This window comes from Danaus plexippus, chromosome 6 (assembly GCF_018135715.1).
Source record: "Danaus plexippus chromosome 6, MEX_DaPlex, whole genome shotgun sequence".
Lineage (NCBI taxonomy): Eukaryota > Metazoa > Arthropoda > Insecta > Lepidoptera > Nymphalidae > Danaus > Danaus plexippus.
The window spans coordinates 1,364,419-1,381,387 of NC_083540.1; the positions used below are offsets into that span (position 1 = coordinate 1,364,419).

General features: G+C 33.1%; 2 protein-coding genes across 2 annotated transcripts; one reads left to right on the forward strand and one right to left on the reverse strand.

Annotated features, from left to right (window-relative positions):
* Positions 1 to 50: 50 nt before the first annotated feature.
* On the reverse strand, positions 51 to 11,724 carry LOC116778208 (probable peroxisomal acyl-coenzyme A oxidase 1). The gene is made up of 13 exons (XM_032672154.2): positions 11,203 to 11,724; positions 10,261 to 10,420; positions 9,620 to 9,788; positions 9,286 to 9,409; positions 5,488 to 5,732; positions 4,319 to 4,479; positions 3,664 to 3,826; positions 3,184 to 3,374; positions 2,365 to 2,517; positions 2,186 to 2,291; positions 1,738 to 1,890; positions 1,254 to 1,370; positions 51 to 723 (listed from the first exon to the last, which is right to left on the reverse strand). Exons 1-13 carry the CDS (start codon positions 11,324 to 11,326, stop codon positions 580 to 582), a joined length of 2,010 nt encoding a protein of 669 aa, XP_032528045.1. The 5' UTR covers positions 11,327 to 11,724; the 3' UTR covers positions 51 to 579.
* Positions 11,725 to 11,952: 228 nt separating this feature from the next.
* LOC116779120 (large ribosomal subunit protein eL19) lies at positions 11,953 to 14,476 on the forward strand. The gene is made up of 5 exons (XM_032673298.2): positions 11,953 to 12,053; positions 12,256 to 12,362; positions 13,412 to 13,575; positions 13,898 to 14,088; positions 14,312 to 14,476. The coding sequence occupies exons 1-5, from the start codon at positions 12,049 to 12,051 to the stop codon at positions 14,445 to 14,447; spliced, it is 603 nt and encodes a 200-aa protein (XP_032529189.1). The 5' UTR covers positions 11,953 to 12,048; the 3' UTR covers positions 14,448 to 14,476.
* Positions 14,477 to 16,969: the final 2,493 nt, after the last annotated feature.

Below are 16,969 nucleotides of genomic sequence, written 5' to 3' on the forward strand. Positions count from 1 at the left end.
TTTTCTTCCGAGTTCTAAATCTTGAATTGGGTATGATTAAATGAGTAGCAAATATTTTGTGATATTTATTTAAACCAATATGGCGTAATAAAAAAAATACATATTAAAAATATTTGTATACATTGTGCACAACGAAAAAAAATACTTTACAAATGAATCTCCCGGTGACATAATCTGATACATTATAATCTCTTTACATGGAATGTTACGGAACCACCACCAGAGTTATATTCTCTTTACAGAAATATATTAATTCTCAATATATAAATCTCTATACACTTAGAAATTAACGACATCTATTACATAGAATTCATGATTCCTAGTTGAGCAAGTTGCAAGAATCGGACATATGAAGGCACAATTGGTCTGAAGAGTTGGGTAGCGTTGATGCTAATAATACAGCAACAGCAACAATTAATGTAGGCCTCACATAAATTAGGTTCCCCATATATAATCATATTTCCTTTACATAACTTGATACCTTTTTATTGAATATACAAGTAGCAAAATGGTGTAAATTCTGCTTTATGTTGTCGATATAGATGAACTTGAGTTGAGAACCCTTTAAGGATTATTTGACTATAGCTTTCCCTGCATCAATGGTTTCAAGTACTGATGGAAGCTTTGATTGACCGGTTCCTTGTTGAGAGGGCTCTTCATAGCTTCCGCCATGAGACGTTCGTAGGCATTACCATCGTATGCACCCAGCGCAGAGTTGAGGATCTAGAATATTAATATGTTATTACATAAAAACTTTAAGCTTTGTTAAATCATATACAAGATATATACTGAAGTCGGAGCCAGAAACTAGTAGTGTGAAGGAATAATGTGAAAATATACAAAAAGGTTCTCACTGAAAAGATTACTGACGTATGTATTATTGGGGTGACCAGCTTACAAAAAGTATTTAGAGCCTAAACTTAAAAATATTAAACGTCAAGCAAGATCGTTAGCATTTGACATAGACGAAATATTCCATAATTCCGGTGTGAATGAAACCATAGAATAAATACTTTTTTTTTTTTTTTAATAAAAATGTTTGTTTTTGTTCAACTTGATTGATTGTTCCGACTAATGGCTCGCAGCTTGGGTAACATTTTAATTGTATATTTTAGGTGTATATGCAATAGAAAAGTAGCTTGCACCGAATTTAAGACGCTGAGAACAAACTAGAAATATTTTTTAAATTAATAGTACTATTTAGGATATGTATGCATGAATGTTAGTTTTGGTAATTTCAGTGTATAACAGACCTCGTCCCTAATGTCGAAGGCGTCCACGAGTCCCACCGCGTTCGGCCTAAGCCTGGTGAGGAGATCCTCGTACCAGGCCTGAAGCTGGTCGATGTCACGCTCAGAGATCGATGTGAACTGTGGCAGAGATACAGGGCTTATTGTAGTATAAATTACCCTAATGTTTTCTGATCATAGTAAATAGCCTTTTTCTATTATTTTTAAAAAACTACATACACCCGATGTTTCGGTTACTTTACAGCAACCATGATCACTGTGGTAGTGTAGTTTTTTGAAAAGGTTCCATGTTCGTGATTATTTTAAAATTTTTAGCTATAACAACTTAATTTTGACATATGTCTAACGTTATTATTTGCATGTTTGCGAACTTTGAAACGAAATAAAAAAAAAAAATCTGTTTTACAATTCGAAATTCCTCCCACTGAGGTCTTGTAGTAATTAAGCATATATACAATAATATTAAGTAAATATATATAGTCCGTACCCTGAGTAGGTCGCCAATGCACTGCAGCGCCCAATACACCACGTACAGGTCTACCAGCTGCCGTAGCACTGTCGACAGCTCGGGGGAAACCGAGTTACTCTGACGCTCGATCTCCTTGTAGTACGTTGACAAGATTATCGCACGACAGTGGGCCTGGTGGTGAAATTGTTAATATGTCAATAGCATAGACAGTATAAGGACTACATTTACAGCCACTCGTGGAAATATTATAAAATATAAAATGTCAATAGTAGAGTCAGTATATTGACTACATCCACTATGACTGGCGTTTGTTTGCTAAGATGTCAATAGTGCAACTGTATATTGTCTACATCCACTAAAACCGGATGTGTTTCAACTGACTATATCGATAGCATTTTATGTAGCCTTTAGTAGTAGTTGTTATAATATTGATAGAAAAAAAAAAAGTAAATATATTTCTTCTTACCTCCGATGCTGAAGTCAGTTGAACGGATGTCATATTCCAGGCGTCCTCGTATGGCATGCCTGTCTTCTGACGTTTCTCTATTTGCGCCACACAGGCACCGATTTTACTGTAAATATAAATTACGCTGGCTGTGGACGGAGGGTAGGAATAAAACGCAGGTTAATCTGTTTGTAACTCACCCAGCAGCGACTCGGTAGAAGCCAGCGATTATACCATCTATGGTGTTGTCGAATGGTGGCGACCGACGACCGGCGACCACCTCGCGAAGGTAACTCACCGTCGGTGGTAGAGTCTGGCCACCGGCCGCCTGCTGCCACGCCTTCACCAGGTATCTTGTTGGGGAGTGTTTAATTATATCAATTAATAATCGTACACTACTGCTAATTACTACTAATATGATAAATGACAAAATTTGTAGGGATGTAAACAAACATACAGACGGTATGTTTGTTACTCTTACACACAAAATATACTTAACCGATTTTGATGATATTTTACGGCAGCGCAGCTCAGACATTATTGAGTTATAGACAACAATTTGTCCTTTTATTCTGTTTAGTTTATAGATGTCGCTGATGCTCGCTTAACATAATATCTATCTTGGAAACACTAAACATATCTCTCCCTGACCTTAATTCCTAAGTTCAGAAAACTAGTTACCGGTTGAGTACAACTCGGCTATCATTCTGTGGGAGGTGAACGCACCTATTTACCGTGAACGATATTAACCGGTGACGTTTTAGAATTAATTAGATCATCACTACCATCTCGTATAACGCAATAGTCGAGTCACAGTTTGGCGGTCTGACTGTGGTTAACCGTGAATATGTAAACATTACCCGGCTGTCTGCAGTAACATGACCTATCACCATTTTCATGGGGTTCCATATATCTAGACTAATTCCTCCAAAAGTAGTGAGTAGCCTGGATAACCAGATTCTAATGCCTTAAAATGCACGCTAAAAGAAGAGTAATTCGATTCTTGACACCAACATTACCTGGCAGTCTGCAGCAACATGACGGTATTCTCTCCTTCGTAAGTGCAGGCGGCCGTGACCAGACCGTATGTGAGCGGCAGGTTGGAGGACAGCATGTACCCGTGTCCGCCGCACGCCAGTCTGCAGCGCTCCACGCACTGAGCGGCATCTGATGTACTCACCGCTTTCAAACAGCACGATAACGCGTGAAGCTGCCAAGAGATTTCAATCAATGGACCATTTGTAAAAATAAAGCCAAATCGTGTATACGTTTACCATTTATGTCACTTTAAATTATGTGTTTTTTTTGGCACTCCAAGGAAAATGGAATAAATCATAATATACATATAAATACTATCGGATAGACCAAGCGAGGAAAAAAATTTGGACCAGGAATTCACTTGGACAAGCGAAAATTACAGGAAGATTTTCGTACAAATTAACACAAGAAGGAAAGTCGTTCTTATAGTCTTATACATAGAGCCTAATACTTCTGCATACCTCTGGAAGTCTCTCCATATCCCCCGCTTCGAGTTCAGCGGTGACGTTGTTGTACATCTGCCAGAGCCAATCAGCGCATGTTCTGAAGGCGTGGACCGACGCTAGACCTATCATCAACTTGTGCTGCTGCGTCACGTAATCCAAGATCTGGGGTTCCGGTTCACTGGGTGGATACGTTATATATGAATTTAAGTTTTTCCCTATTAACACATTTATAAATGTTTGCATAGAATTTTCAGCAAATTGTTCGAATGGGCACAATTTGATGTGGTTTCTTTAATATTCGACTTTAAATAACGTGAATTAAGGAACAATTTCACGTGTTACTGACATCTGGTATGTATATTCAATAGAATATGGTTATGTTATTGTTGGTAAAAGACGATCAATGAATATGAGCGGTGTGCTTAGTCCAAGTTGGCTATGTCACGGATATGGAGCGTTGACAGTTTTTTGTCCAGGAACCTTCGCACGTTGTAACCTGCGTTATTCAATGAGAAACGAGAAACGCTTCTTATGCAGTGTGACGATCTAAGCTTGGACTAAGCATATGAGCCCGTAGCAAATGCTATATAAGCATATTCGCAAATATTATGAGTAATGAGTACGTCAATATATTACAGTGATGATATAATACAAGATGTAACCATCTCACTTGGGTTTAGGCTGCGACTGTCTCCTCACAGCGCTGTATCTGGTTGCTATGGTGACCGCTTTAGCCATGTAGTTACACATGTCGTTGACCAACATCACTCGCACGAACATCATGGTGCCGTACGCGAGCTTCGAGCTTGGTGCAGTCACGTATGTACCGTCCTGAGAATTGTTCGGCAAATGGTACATATTTGACAATTACTATAAAATACACCTTATCATTTCTTTACGATTTAAGTCTTCAAACTAATCACGTACAGTTGGTAGTTTTTCATTCAAGACACTATGATGCACCAAGTTTTACGGATGTAAAGCTGAAAGTTTCTGTTCATTCTGCCGACGCACACTCAAAGTAAGAATGATACTGTTATATTAATTTCAACAAATCTATATTATTTTTAACGTGGTACCTAAAAGTATTAAGATAATTTGTTTCTTTGAATTTAGAATTTTAGTTCGATTCATTGATTAATTATGTGTACGTTTAACAGGTTTTATTACGTATCAATACAGATAAATAAAAGTATAAATATCTAACTCCTACGAGCATCAATTTATTTGGTGAGGAAGACGTTGTCGCAAAAAATTCAATTACCATTTTAGAATTTCCTGCTTTGACACGTTAATAACAAATTCGTACTTTATTTTTGTATTTAGTTTTTTTTTTTATTATGCTATGGCGTCATTAACATTGAAATTGTGACATATTCTGCATATGTCAACGTTTTTTATTTATTGAACGTATTAGAATACGACTTTGAAATCTAAGCGGAGAAAATACAAATGAGTCTATAGGTACTATCGTTACACGGTCATTTTGGAAGGTATAATACGAGATGTTGTCAAATAAATTGATGACAACAACTAGGCTCTGACCTCAGATCGGAAACGGAATATATTAGTTTCGTTATAAAAAATTATTATTGATTAGTCAAAACTTAAGATAATTTGAAAATATATCTTGATATCTTAACTTCCATTAAACTGTATTACAACAACTAACAAACGATAAAATGATAAAAAAAATACCAAATAAGTTTTCTTTCAAAACAAAGCCATATATTTACGTAATTGATATTCACTAATTTTTTTTGCATGATTGCGTACAAAAAAAAAAAACGGAAAAAAAATCAAGGTCGTCCTCAAACTATTGTACAAAAAAATAATTACCTCTAAAACTTTAGCGTTCTTCATTAGCATATAGTCTCTGGGTATTCTGACTTGGTCGAAGCCAAGGAATCCGTTGTTAGTGCCGTTCATACCGAGCTTGGCGCCGATCTCACCAACTTTAATCCCCGGTAAGGGCATGTGTGTTTCTTCATCACGCAATTGGACTATGAAAGCGTGCATGCCGTGGCATTTGCCTTTCGTGTGCAGTTGGGCCATAACTATACAGTAGTTGGCTGTGTGGGCCACTGTAAACAATAGGATATATATATATATATATTGTAGGAATATGAGAGTATAGAAGAGGGGCGAATGACATAAAAGCAGTTGTCAGAGGAAATCAGGACTCTTTTTCGTTAACTTTCAGAGTGTGTTTAAAACTTTCGTTTGTGTTATATTCACATTTCCTTTCACGATAAGTCTAAATCGAGATAGTTAAAGGTAATTAATTTAGAATTGTTATTAGTTTTGTGTCAATTTAATGAATTCATAATGAATTTGTATCGAATATTATTTAAAAAAAAAGTTAATCCTTCTTGTTTCTACGAAGATATAAGTGTGGACATAAATAAATCGTGAATGCGAGACCTCGTGGAATAATATGGACTGAAAGAGATCTCCCTTCACCCAGCTGCTGTGAAATTGTCTTTTTTTTAATTTTCAACTGTAAAAAAACATATCTCATTCTTTACTCATCGACAGTCGATACATACTATTATTGTTGTATGTTTTACTTGACACTTTCATTTATTTGCGGTTCTGTGACGAGCGGAAAAAATAATTTGAATGTAAATTTCTCCCGTATTTATATATATATTAAATTAAAAAAATATAATGAATTTCATACACAGAAACTAAAAAGGTTTTATTAAAATTGGAATGCTATTATGTTAAAATAGTAGGTATATTAATCACTTGAATGTGTTTTTTTTTGCATTGAATTCGCCTATATTTTTATTTTGTCTTTAAAATGTTTAAATTGTTTTCGTTTATAGGGTAATTGTAATAATTTAAATAGTTGTTCCATCATCCAGCACAGGTCCGTCAGGATTAGGTTTAGAAAATGGACAAAAAATATAATTGTAATAATTTTAAAGGTTTTATTATTTCGTTAAGTGATATTTTTAAGAAACTAAAAATAAACTTACTGTGGACGTTAATTATGAAGTAGCGGACATTTTTCTACAACGGCGGATTGTTGCCTATTTTATTTTACTGTTTCATAGAAAGCTTTTATATTTATTAACTTTGACGTTTATTAAAGCAGAGTCTAGATTATTCTACGGCGAAACAAAAAAAAATGCAACACTGTAAGTAATGTACGCGAGCTACATTTAAAATTTTAGTTTTATCCTAATTTGGACGAATTATGAAATTTTTAAACACGTTATAATATATTTTTTTATTTTTACCGCCATCGAAGACGCCAAAAATGAGGATTGTGAAAGTTGCCTCTTAACTGAAAGCGGTTTAAACTACTTCGACACATTGGAAATGGCTAGTTTAAATTTTCGGCCAGTATCTCAGAGTTTCAGCTAGACTAAGTATTGAAACTATTAATTGAAATTTGAAATAAAATACTAGCTGTGCCCGACGACTATGTCCGTGTGGAATTTTTGCATTATATAGATTATTACATCAGTTATCTGCCAGTGAAATTTCCGTCACAATCAGACCAGCCGGATAAAAAATCTATGAAATTTTTTTTATTTTAGAATATGTTCAATGTAATCATTAAAGTGAGAGTAAAACGTCGTTAGCTGAATATAACAAATAGACAGACAATTTATTTATTTGTATATAATTTAATTAGATTTTTAAGTAAACATTATATGAGAAAATATAAATTAAGAAGATATTAAAATATATATGAAAGTGATTTATCGCCTACATTTAATCAATGTTTTTTTATATACGGTACTGTATTTTATCATCATATATTTATATTTATAATAAATAAAATATAAATCAATATGAGAACTAGAGAAAATAAATTTAATAAAAATATTGACAATTGTTTAAAACTAGCGCAAATTAATAATCACTGAGCAAGTCATTGGCCTCATTATTAACTTTACTGGAGATATTCATATATGTAAAGTGTATATTTTATTACATTTATAACATATTGATATATATATTTATATATATATCATTTAATGTGATAGCTTCAATCACGCTAAAATCGTAGAAATTTTGCCAACGTCAGCGATTTTATTTGTTGAAATTTGAACGAATTATAATTGAAAAAAAAAACACGAAGGTGTTTGTGGTTTGGAACAAGGCCGTTTTTTTCATAACGCTTTAGTTATATAAGTACATGTAATGACAAAGAAACATTACAGTCAATTATGTGAACTACATACAATAAAAACAGGAAGACAGATTAAATATTATAATTAAAAGGATAACTAATACGGAAAAAAATATTATGAACTCGCTACGATTTTTTTTTACATAAAACTATTATATTAATACAGCTGGTATATAAATAAAATTAATTTAAAATGTACACTGTTTCATATGTATTTTATGAAGTATAAGAGCATGTTCTATTTTTCCTCCTATTTCCATAAAGGATTAATATTATATCAAATAGCTAAAAAATTTCTCGTCATTTTGGTTTTGAAAAGTTATCGTCGTAGTTAGATCTTGTCACATCACTATTTACAATAAAAAAAATCAAGAAACGTAATATTGGTTTTCAAAAATAAAAATGTTATTGTTCAGTAAGTTGTTACTATTTTTACGTCAATAAATACGATATTTTGATGTAATGGGCCGTTGATTTGACTATAACTTGGACGTCGGCTATGACGTCACAGAAATTGCAATGGCTGCCGAGTGCCGCGTTTGTTGAAACTTGAAAGTATTGGTTACACAATTACAGTAATTGTACTACAGTGTAATTAAAATTGTTTTGAAATTAAATAATACGAAGATGTTGTATTCCATGTAAATATCTTTTTAAATTATATAATCCTTCTTCTTTGAAGTAAATCTATGTTTATTAATCATTGAAATTGTACTTTTTTACTGCATTAAAATATTCTTTTTAATAAAATCAAACGATTTAATAAAATTTGTGTTATTTTGGTATGAATTTATTATAACATGTATACAGTTGCTGTAAATGAAAGTTATATACCAAGGAAACAAGATGAAAATTATTGATTTACTTTTGCAATTATCACAGCTCTTTGTACGAAACAATACTTTCAATAAAGAGTCACGGATAAAAATAGTGTGCCTTAAATGTGAAATTAAAAATGTGTTTAAGATTGAGAAGGACAATATATGCAGTATAGTATGATTTTATATAATGCGCCATTTATAACTTACGTCTTACGCCTCTCAAGTTTAACCCTTTCCCCTTGATGTGACACATTTTTAAAATTTGTACCGACGCTTGCGTTGGCATTTATCGATAGCCTATCAAACACACGAAGCCCTAACGGTAGAATAGCGAGCGAGCAATAACCAACACTAAACCTACTTAAACCCTTCTATTAAGAACCCTTGACAATTTTAGTATCTGATATCTCATTTTCAATATAACGCTGCTGTAAACATGATATAAGATGTTGCATGAGAGTTAATCGAATAACGGAGGTGCTAAAGTATCAATAAATATAGTTGAGATCATAAATATATATAGATTTTTATTGCCATTTAAATTTATCGTTTGTTTATTTTGAATATTAACATGTGACCTCATAGAGCTGATCCCCTGATGATAAAGTACCACCCCTTTAATTTGTGTGTATTTTATGCATGACCCGCTTATATGTAATAACTTACGTCCGCCCGGCCACCACTTGTATGCGGTGAGTGTGGGGCTGTGTAGAATGAACTCCTTGGTAGAAGGATCGTAGGTGGCTGTGGTCTCAAGACCGCGGACGAATGTGCCATGACCCAATTCAGTCTAAAGAAAATTTATTTCATAGACAAATTTATATATTTTTTTAAATCATAACATATTCAGTAAGCTGTTTTTATTATTTGTTATGTCACAGATTGTTTTTAATCCTGTTAATGATTTGATACCATTATCATATCAAAATTATTGTTTATCAATTAATAATCTCAAGGTGGAATTTAAAATTCAATTAATAATATTATTAACCTAATTTACCTGAGCATATGTGCCAATGATGTCAAGATTAAATGCTCTGCCGATCCAATAAGCCTGCTGTTCCACTGTACCCTGTCCCATCAATGTGGGTATGAACATCACATAGTGGAGGGTGAGAGGGGATCCATCCCCAAGAATGGCTGACCCTAAATTACCTCCAAGCACTGCCCTATAGACAACAACAATAATATATAACTATACAGGTTTACTTTAAACATCTAAAGGACATAATCCATATCAAATTGCTGAGTAATATGCCCATATAGATTTTTTATTAACTTTAATGTGCATTGTGTTCATGTTCTTTATATTGTGTTAAGATTATCAAAACAATATTGAACAGAACTACAAAGAGAATATATATAAGGCTAGTTTCACATATGTCATATTCGTAAAGTGAATCAACAAGCTATGCAACTATAAAAGATCTTTAATAAATTAATTTATTATCAGTATTTTTTAGCATATTAATTTCAGACATTTGTACATGAAAATCTAAATATATTATCATTAGAAATTCTTGAAATGCAAGTTGCCAGTTTATTATTGTCATTCTGAAATATCAGAAACTATTTAAATTTTATAAGATTACCATTTTTTTAATGACTTGTTATCAACTAATATACTTATGCATCACTTACATATAATTTTCCATGCCAGCATTTTCCTCTTCCTGAAGTCGTCTTATCATTTTAAACAGGAGGCAGGCTTTCTTGATCGCTAACTCATATTTCTCCTTGTGACTCAAATACACAGACGGAACCTCGTCCAAATGTATACCTTCTTTGAGAGCCATTTCCTCTAGAATATTTATACAAAGTAAAAATAATAGTGTAAAAGGTAATTTTGTCAATTTTATTAAATTAACATATAAAAATATAAGCAATTAATATTCTGAACAACCGAATTGGTTCAATGAAATGATTTTCTATTAAGTATGAATGTAATTTGAACAGAAATTTACCCACTTTAGAGAAAAGAAATATGTTCCTTATTATTTATTTTTTTTATTTTTATTTATTATGTTAGCATGTATGTATGTACAAGTGTTAAATTATAATTATCCTCTTAGAAATCAAAGAAATATGACAATTTTATGAGAAGTAATTTTCAATTGTTCTTGTCTTGTTTCAAGTAATTTTAACAATAAATCCATGGTTCAGTTTGAGAAAAAAAAATCAAATTAACAATAGCCAAATGGCCCATATACTAAATATGTGTGAAGTTTAAAGACATTGAATCAAATTTATCAGATTGAGAAACTGGTAGTTTTAAAGTCCATAGATAAAAAATAAGAAATACAAAATTAATTTAACAAAGACATGGTATGTAACATATATGTAAATCATTTTTAACATAAATAATGATAATGTATTGAGATAAGTGAGTTTTGATCTTTGATCTTGCTGTTGGTAACTAAAATATTTTCCATTCAAATGACACACAACATTGTTTCCCTTCATATCCATGTAATAGGTTTTAGTTATATGATTATTTTAATGTAGCCTTTAGGAAAGATTTTACAAAAATATTAAAAATAGAAAACAGCACCTTAGAAAACAAATAATTGAATAGTAAATTACCTCTTTTCTTCCTTTCGGCAGTTTTCTCAATACCTCCATCAATTAAGTTTGTTAATTCGGTGACATTAAAACTACAAGAATCCCTTTCTTTTTGTAAATCGGCGTTTATTTTATTAGACACCATTTTTTGAGATGTCGTAAACAACGAAAAAAAGTGCACACGTCGCCACTTCTCTTCGTGTAAACTCGGACTAAGGTTTCAAAGAGGTACTAGGTCCGTTTGCAGTTTGCGAAACAAGTTTGTAATTAGCAGTGCCAACGTATGACGCAAACAAGTAAAAAGATTTGATGTTACGCATTTATCAATATTTCACATTTATTATCAAGGGCCGTTATTCGTAGCTCCGATAATGTAGTTACAAGAGAAAATAATGATTGTTTTGATAAAAAAATATATATAACAGATATTGCACAATCTTTACATTTCCTTGAATATGTCTTATATATTTGTATTCCATTCAAGAAACCATTTAAAGTAATGATGATATAATATTATTAAAATAATTATAAAACCAACAATATTTCAATTCGTTGTGTTTATTGTTATTGGTTTTTCAGGAATTGACAGATGTCTGCAGTCTCATCAGTGATATGTTGTGTTCGTTCAACATTTTTAAACTGCAAATTTTTTTCGAAAGGGTGAATTTTCGTATAATTATTGTTATTTAAACTTAAAAGGTGAAATATATACAATTAATATTACAATTATTTTACTATTATATTAATAATATAAATATCTGTTGAGTTTTAGGATATTTTTTTTATATATTATCTGTTGCGGCTACGTTGTCTGTCTCAAAACAGCCATATTTCTTTCTTGTATGCGTTGGTTCTCACCGTGTCACGATGAGGTTAGTTCTATAAAATTAATATAAATTTTATTAATTTAACTTTTATTTTATAGCTCAATCATATCCTAGATTTTCGAGGACCTCTCGTAAAAATAAATTTCCATTAGTAAACAGTTCAATATTCAACATGTAGTTGTCAACATTGGCGGCCTGCACAGCCATGTGGTCGTAAAAAGTATTTTCACTATGATATTATTTTCAGTTCCTTAAAACTACAGAAGAGGCTCGCAGCCTCTGTTATGCGATGTGGTAAAAAGAAGGTGTGGTTGGATCCAAATGAAATCAATGAAATCGCCAACACCAATTCCCGTAAGTAAATGTGGATAACCCAAGAATTGTTGAATCTTAAGTGTCTTTTCTTTAAGAAATACTAGGGCAGGTTCAAATGGCACTGAAAATATAAGATTTTGTAATACTGAAATAAAATATATATTAAATAATTTCCTTAGTGAGTGTGTCTGTGCGTATGTTATCTTGTGCTAGTTTCATTCAAATCCATAGCAGTACAGTTATTTCTAAATATTTTCCTTCTTTTGTGTTGCTACAGACTTAGAAATGGTATACTGTTATTTAAAAATTTGAGTTTGTATTCATGACTTATATTGAAATTGTTAGAGACCAATAAAACAAATATAACTTACCATTGCTAGCAGAATTATTTGAGACACAAGCAATGATTTAGAAATAAACTATGCGACCTGTTAAATCTTATAATCTTCTTTAAATTTACATATCTCTTACCAATTAATATTTCTTGTAATAATTGTTTGTGTCATTCATATATATTAGTGATCTCGGAACAGTGATGTTACATTTAAAAAGTTGCATTGATTAATTTGTAGAAATACTTATGTGTAATTAAAATACACTAATTTATCTGAATACAATGGATATTCTTCAGTGTTAATTCTCTTCAATCTTAAATAAGTGATCTTATAATAAAAATACACCTATTTCCTATTTAATTTATGATAGTTCTTTACTTTAATGTCAATACTCTATGAACTAATACATACTCAATATTAATTATTGGTACTAAGTTACAATTTAATATACATTCATATGGTTATTAGTTGTAATACAAAGTATGACATGGAATTTTATAAGTGAATGCTCGAGCGTGATTGAGATTATGAACGATTTTTGTTATTAACAAAAAAAATGTCTACTAGAAACAAATTATTTGTATTGAAGTGATTGAATAATGAGAGTATGCTGTCCTTTATGATCTAGATTCTAGAAAATTCTTAAGATGACAAAGGATATATGTAAAAATGTGTATATATGCGATAGGAATGAATGAATGGTAAATGTAGACATTGGACGATATTAAAGTGAACATTATTTCAATATTACAGGACAGAACATCCGTAAGATGATAAAGGATGGTCTCGTCATCAAGAAACCAGTCGCCGTGCATTCGCGCGCCCGCGTCCGTAAGAACACCGAGGCCAGGAGGAAAGGTCGTCACTGTGGCTTTGGAAAGAGAAGAGGTACTGCCAACGCTCGTATGCCACAGAAAGTAAGTTGTCTTTGTTACACAATTATATTTAACTTGAAATGTATGTATGCATGTGACTTGTGTGTGACTTCATGCCATTTAAATTTTGAAGTAGATATATTTTTGTTGTTATTCTATTCTATACTAGGATAGCTTCTTAACTTACTATTTCAATGTGTTAATATAATTTGCTCTTTAGTAGTAGATAAGTAGATGTCTATTACTTAATATATGGATTTCATTAAATTTAATAGTAGATGTTAAAATATTCATTTTTATTAATGTTTGACTTTACAGTACTGATGTCCATATGTATATGACTCAAGATATTGAATTTTTTCAGGAACTCTGGGTTCAAAGACAAAGGGTTCTCCGTAAATTGCTCCTTAAGTACAGAACTGCCAAAAAGATCGACAGACACCTGTACCACGCTCTGTACATGAAGGCTAAGGGTAATGTGTTCAAGAACAAGCGTGTGCTTATGGAGTACATCCACAGGAAGAAGGCTGAGAAGGCCAGGACTAAGATGTTGAGGTATTATAACTATTTAGTAGTATTCATTTTTATTTATGATAAACAATTTGAAGAATATTTTCTCAGCTTTCTAAATACCTCGCTGTATATTGAAATAAAGACATTTTATTGTGTTGTGCCCTCACTTCTTCAGTAATTAGTAGCATACAAGTGTACTGCGCCTTATTAATTGGTATTATTATGTATGATTCCTTGTTTATAACATTTAATTATAAATCTACAGTGATCAAGCCGAGGCCCGCCGTAACAGAGTGAAGGAAGCCCGCAAGCGGCGAGAGGAGCGTATTGCTGCTAAGAAGGAAGAACTGCTGCAGACCTTCGCCCGCGAGGACGAGGCCGCCGTCACCGCTAAGAAGTGATAGATTATAAATAAAGGCGTTTAAGCAAATGAGGTTTTATTGAAGCTCCTTACAATGTGCAAATATTTTCAATCAATGAAATTGATATTTGATCTATATAAATTAGGGCGCATTTCCATTGGTCGATAAGTCGGTAGTTAGCCCGATTGCGGGGAGTACCCGCATGCGAGCTAACAACCAATGAAATCCACTGGTCGATAACTCGGTCGATTAAACGTGTGCGGGTGATATCCGCATTCGGGATAACGACCAATGAAACTAGTCAGTCGATAACTCTGTCGATACAAAGCATGCGGTGACTCGCCTCCGTTCAGTCATTTATTAGACGTCATCAATACTACGCGCATTATTTTTATAATTAACGCTGTTTATTATGTTTCTTTTTCTTCAAAGAAATTATTAATTTCTTTTTTAATACACCGCAAACAGTCAAAATTGCTCCACAAAGCAATAATTGTTGATCCATGGCGAGTACGTCTGCTTATCTCAAAACCCACTGCCAAACTGTAGGTACCTAATTCTCTCGCACTTCAAATGCGGGCTCTAACGACCAGTGAAAATGGCTCCCCGCATGCGGGCCTTATCGCATGCTTTATAGATATCACCCGCACCCCGTATGCGGGCTCTGCCGACCAGTGAAAACGATAAACTCTTTGCGGGGTCTATGGCATGCGTTACAGAAATCTCCCGCACCCCGAATGCGGGCCTTATCGACCAATGAAAATGCGCCCTTACGACAAATTATGATCCTTATTTTCAAATGAGACACTAAAAAGTAGAAAAACTTATTAATTATCTTGAGCCCGTGTCCAATTGCGTCTAAACCAGTGAAGTGCAGCCCGCGGAGTTGCAAAAATCTATATCCCGTTTTACGTGTCTTGAGATTACGATTGTCATGCGGATCTTCAATTAAAGTAAAACCCTTTGTGTTTCTAGTGATATCATTCTAGTGGCATCACAAAAGATTATATATATATATATATATATATATATATATAATATATATAAAAAGATAAAATATTTTTTCATTCCCAACTAACCATCTATCTAGATTTTATGTTTAATTTAAGGATTTAAAAGGAAAAGGAAACGTCAGAAAATAATGGATACGCTTCTTTAACTTCACTCGGTTACCAAGTACATGGCAACTCTAAATATAAGAGGCCAATATCTATGATATGAATTGTCTATGGGCCTTGTGGCATATATAGAATAAAAAACTTTGGAGATCACAACAAGTCTTCTGTTCAAAGGCTATTACATCTATATGTATACTGTATACTCATATGTGACATACTAATTCTGAAATTATATGTTGAAAAAAGTTCGCCGGACATTATTGAGGCTCAGTGCAAACGTTTACTTAATATGATTTGAGGGATCTAAAAATAGTTGCTACTTAAAAATATAAAGATTTATTAGATAATTAAAATAGAATATGACATTTTGTAGCTAATATAACAATGTTACAGATCTTATTTTATACTTTTTCTAGGTAATAAGCTGTTTGATACTTATTGGATTAGAGAAAGTGGCCTGGGACTTTAAATAATAGGATTTTTTTTAACCTCCTTCCAAAAAGTTGTTCTTAGTTAGATAGGTCATGTCTGACTGTCTGTCTGTCCATGTCTGTCTGTTTGTGACATAGTAGTTCTTCAATGGATCAACCGATTTCGACGCTTTATTTTTATTTATAGGCCAGTTTTTTTGAGGTGGTTTCAGCTATGTACAGTTAATATCGGCTAAGCAGTGTAAGACAGACGAGACGAAACCTCTTAGCATTCAATGGATTCACCGTGCGGGTGCCGGGTCCATTGCGTTGCAGGGAGTGGAGCTTCAACAGTGCCTGGGACTTGCGACCCAGGTGTAGGTTTAAGGGGCCCCTAACTATCACTTCTTCCGAAATGATGTAAGGCTTTTTTGGCGTATTATTACTCAATGTAATGCATCACGTTTTCCAGTGTAATAGTAAAATGACAATGAATGTTCAGGGTTTTTTTTAATTAAAAAAATATATATTTAAACAAACTGAGTAACTCTTGAGTGTTATTTACCTGACGTTGGTTTTGGATGAATCCGTTCGTGATAAAAGCATCATCCCAGTGATTTATTCCTGACTTGGAGACACCTAAATAAAGACTCGGACAAACTTTTCCAATTCCCATGCTGTGCGTGTGGGAAATGAGGACAAAATTGTTGCGTCCTGCTGCGAAGAAGGTGAACGATGGAGATTTATAGAGGTATTAAATCATTCAATTCCTTCGCATACTTCAAAGTGTATCCTATAAAATAATAGCAAGAGTCTAGGTACTTTACGCCTGCTTTTAAGATGTGGCCTTAACCGAGTCTAAAGCCCTGAAGTGACATTAAAAAGCAGGTAAACCAATGTAACAACAGTAAGCCTCACTGGACAGGAATTGTGCTTTGTAGAGGCAAAGAAGTTACCACGGTGTGAAGTATTGCTGACGAATTGGATGGGTCATATCTATGCTGGCAAAAAACACCAACCGCGAAGACTACGA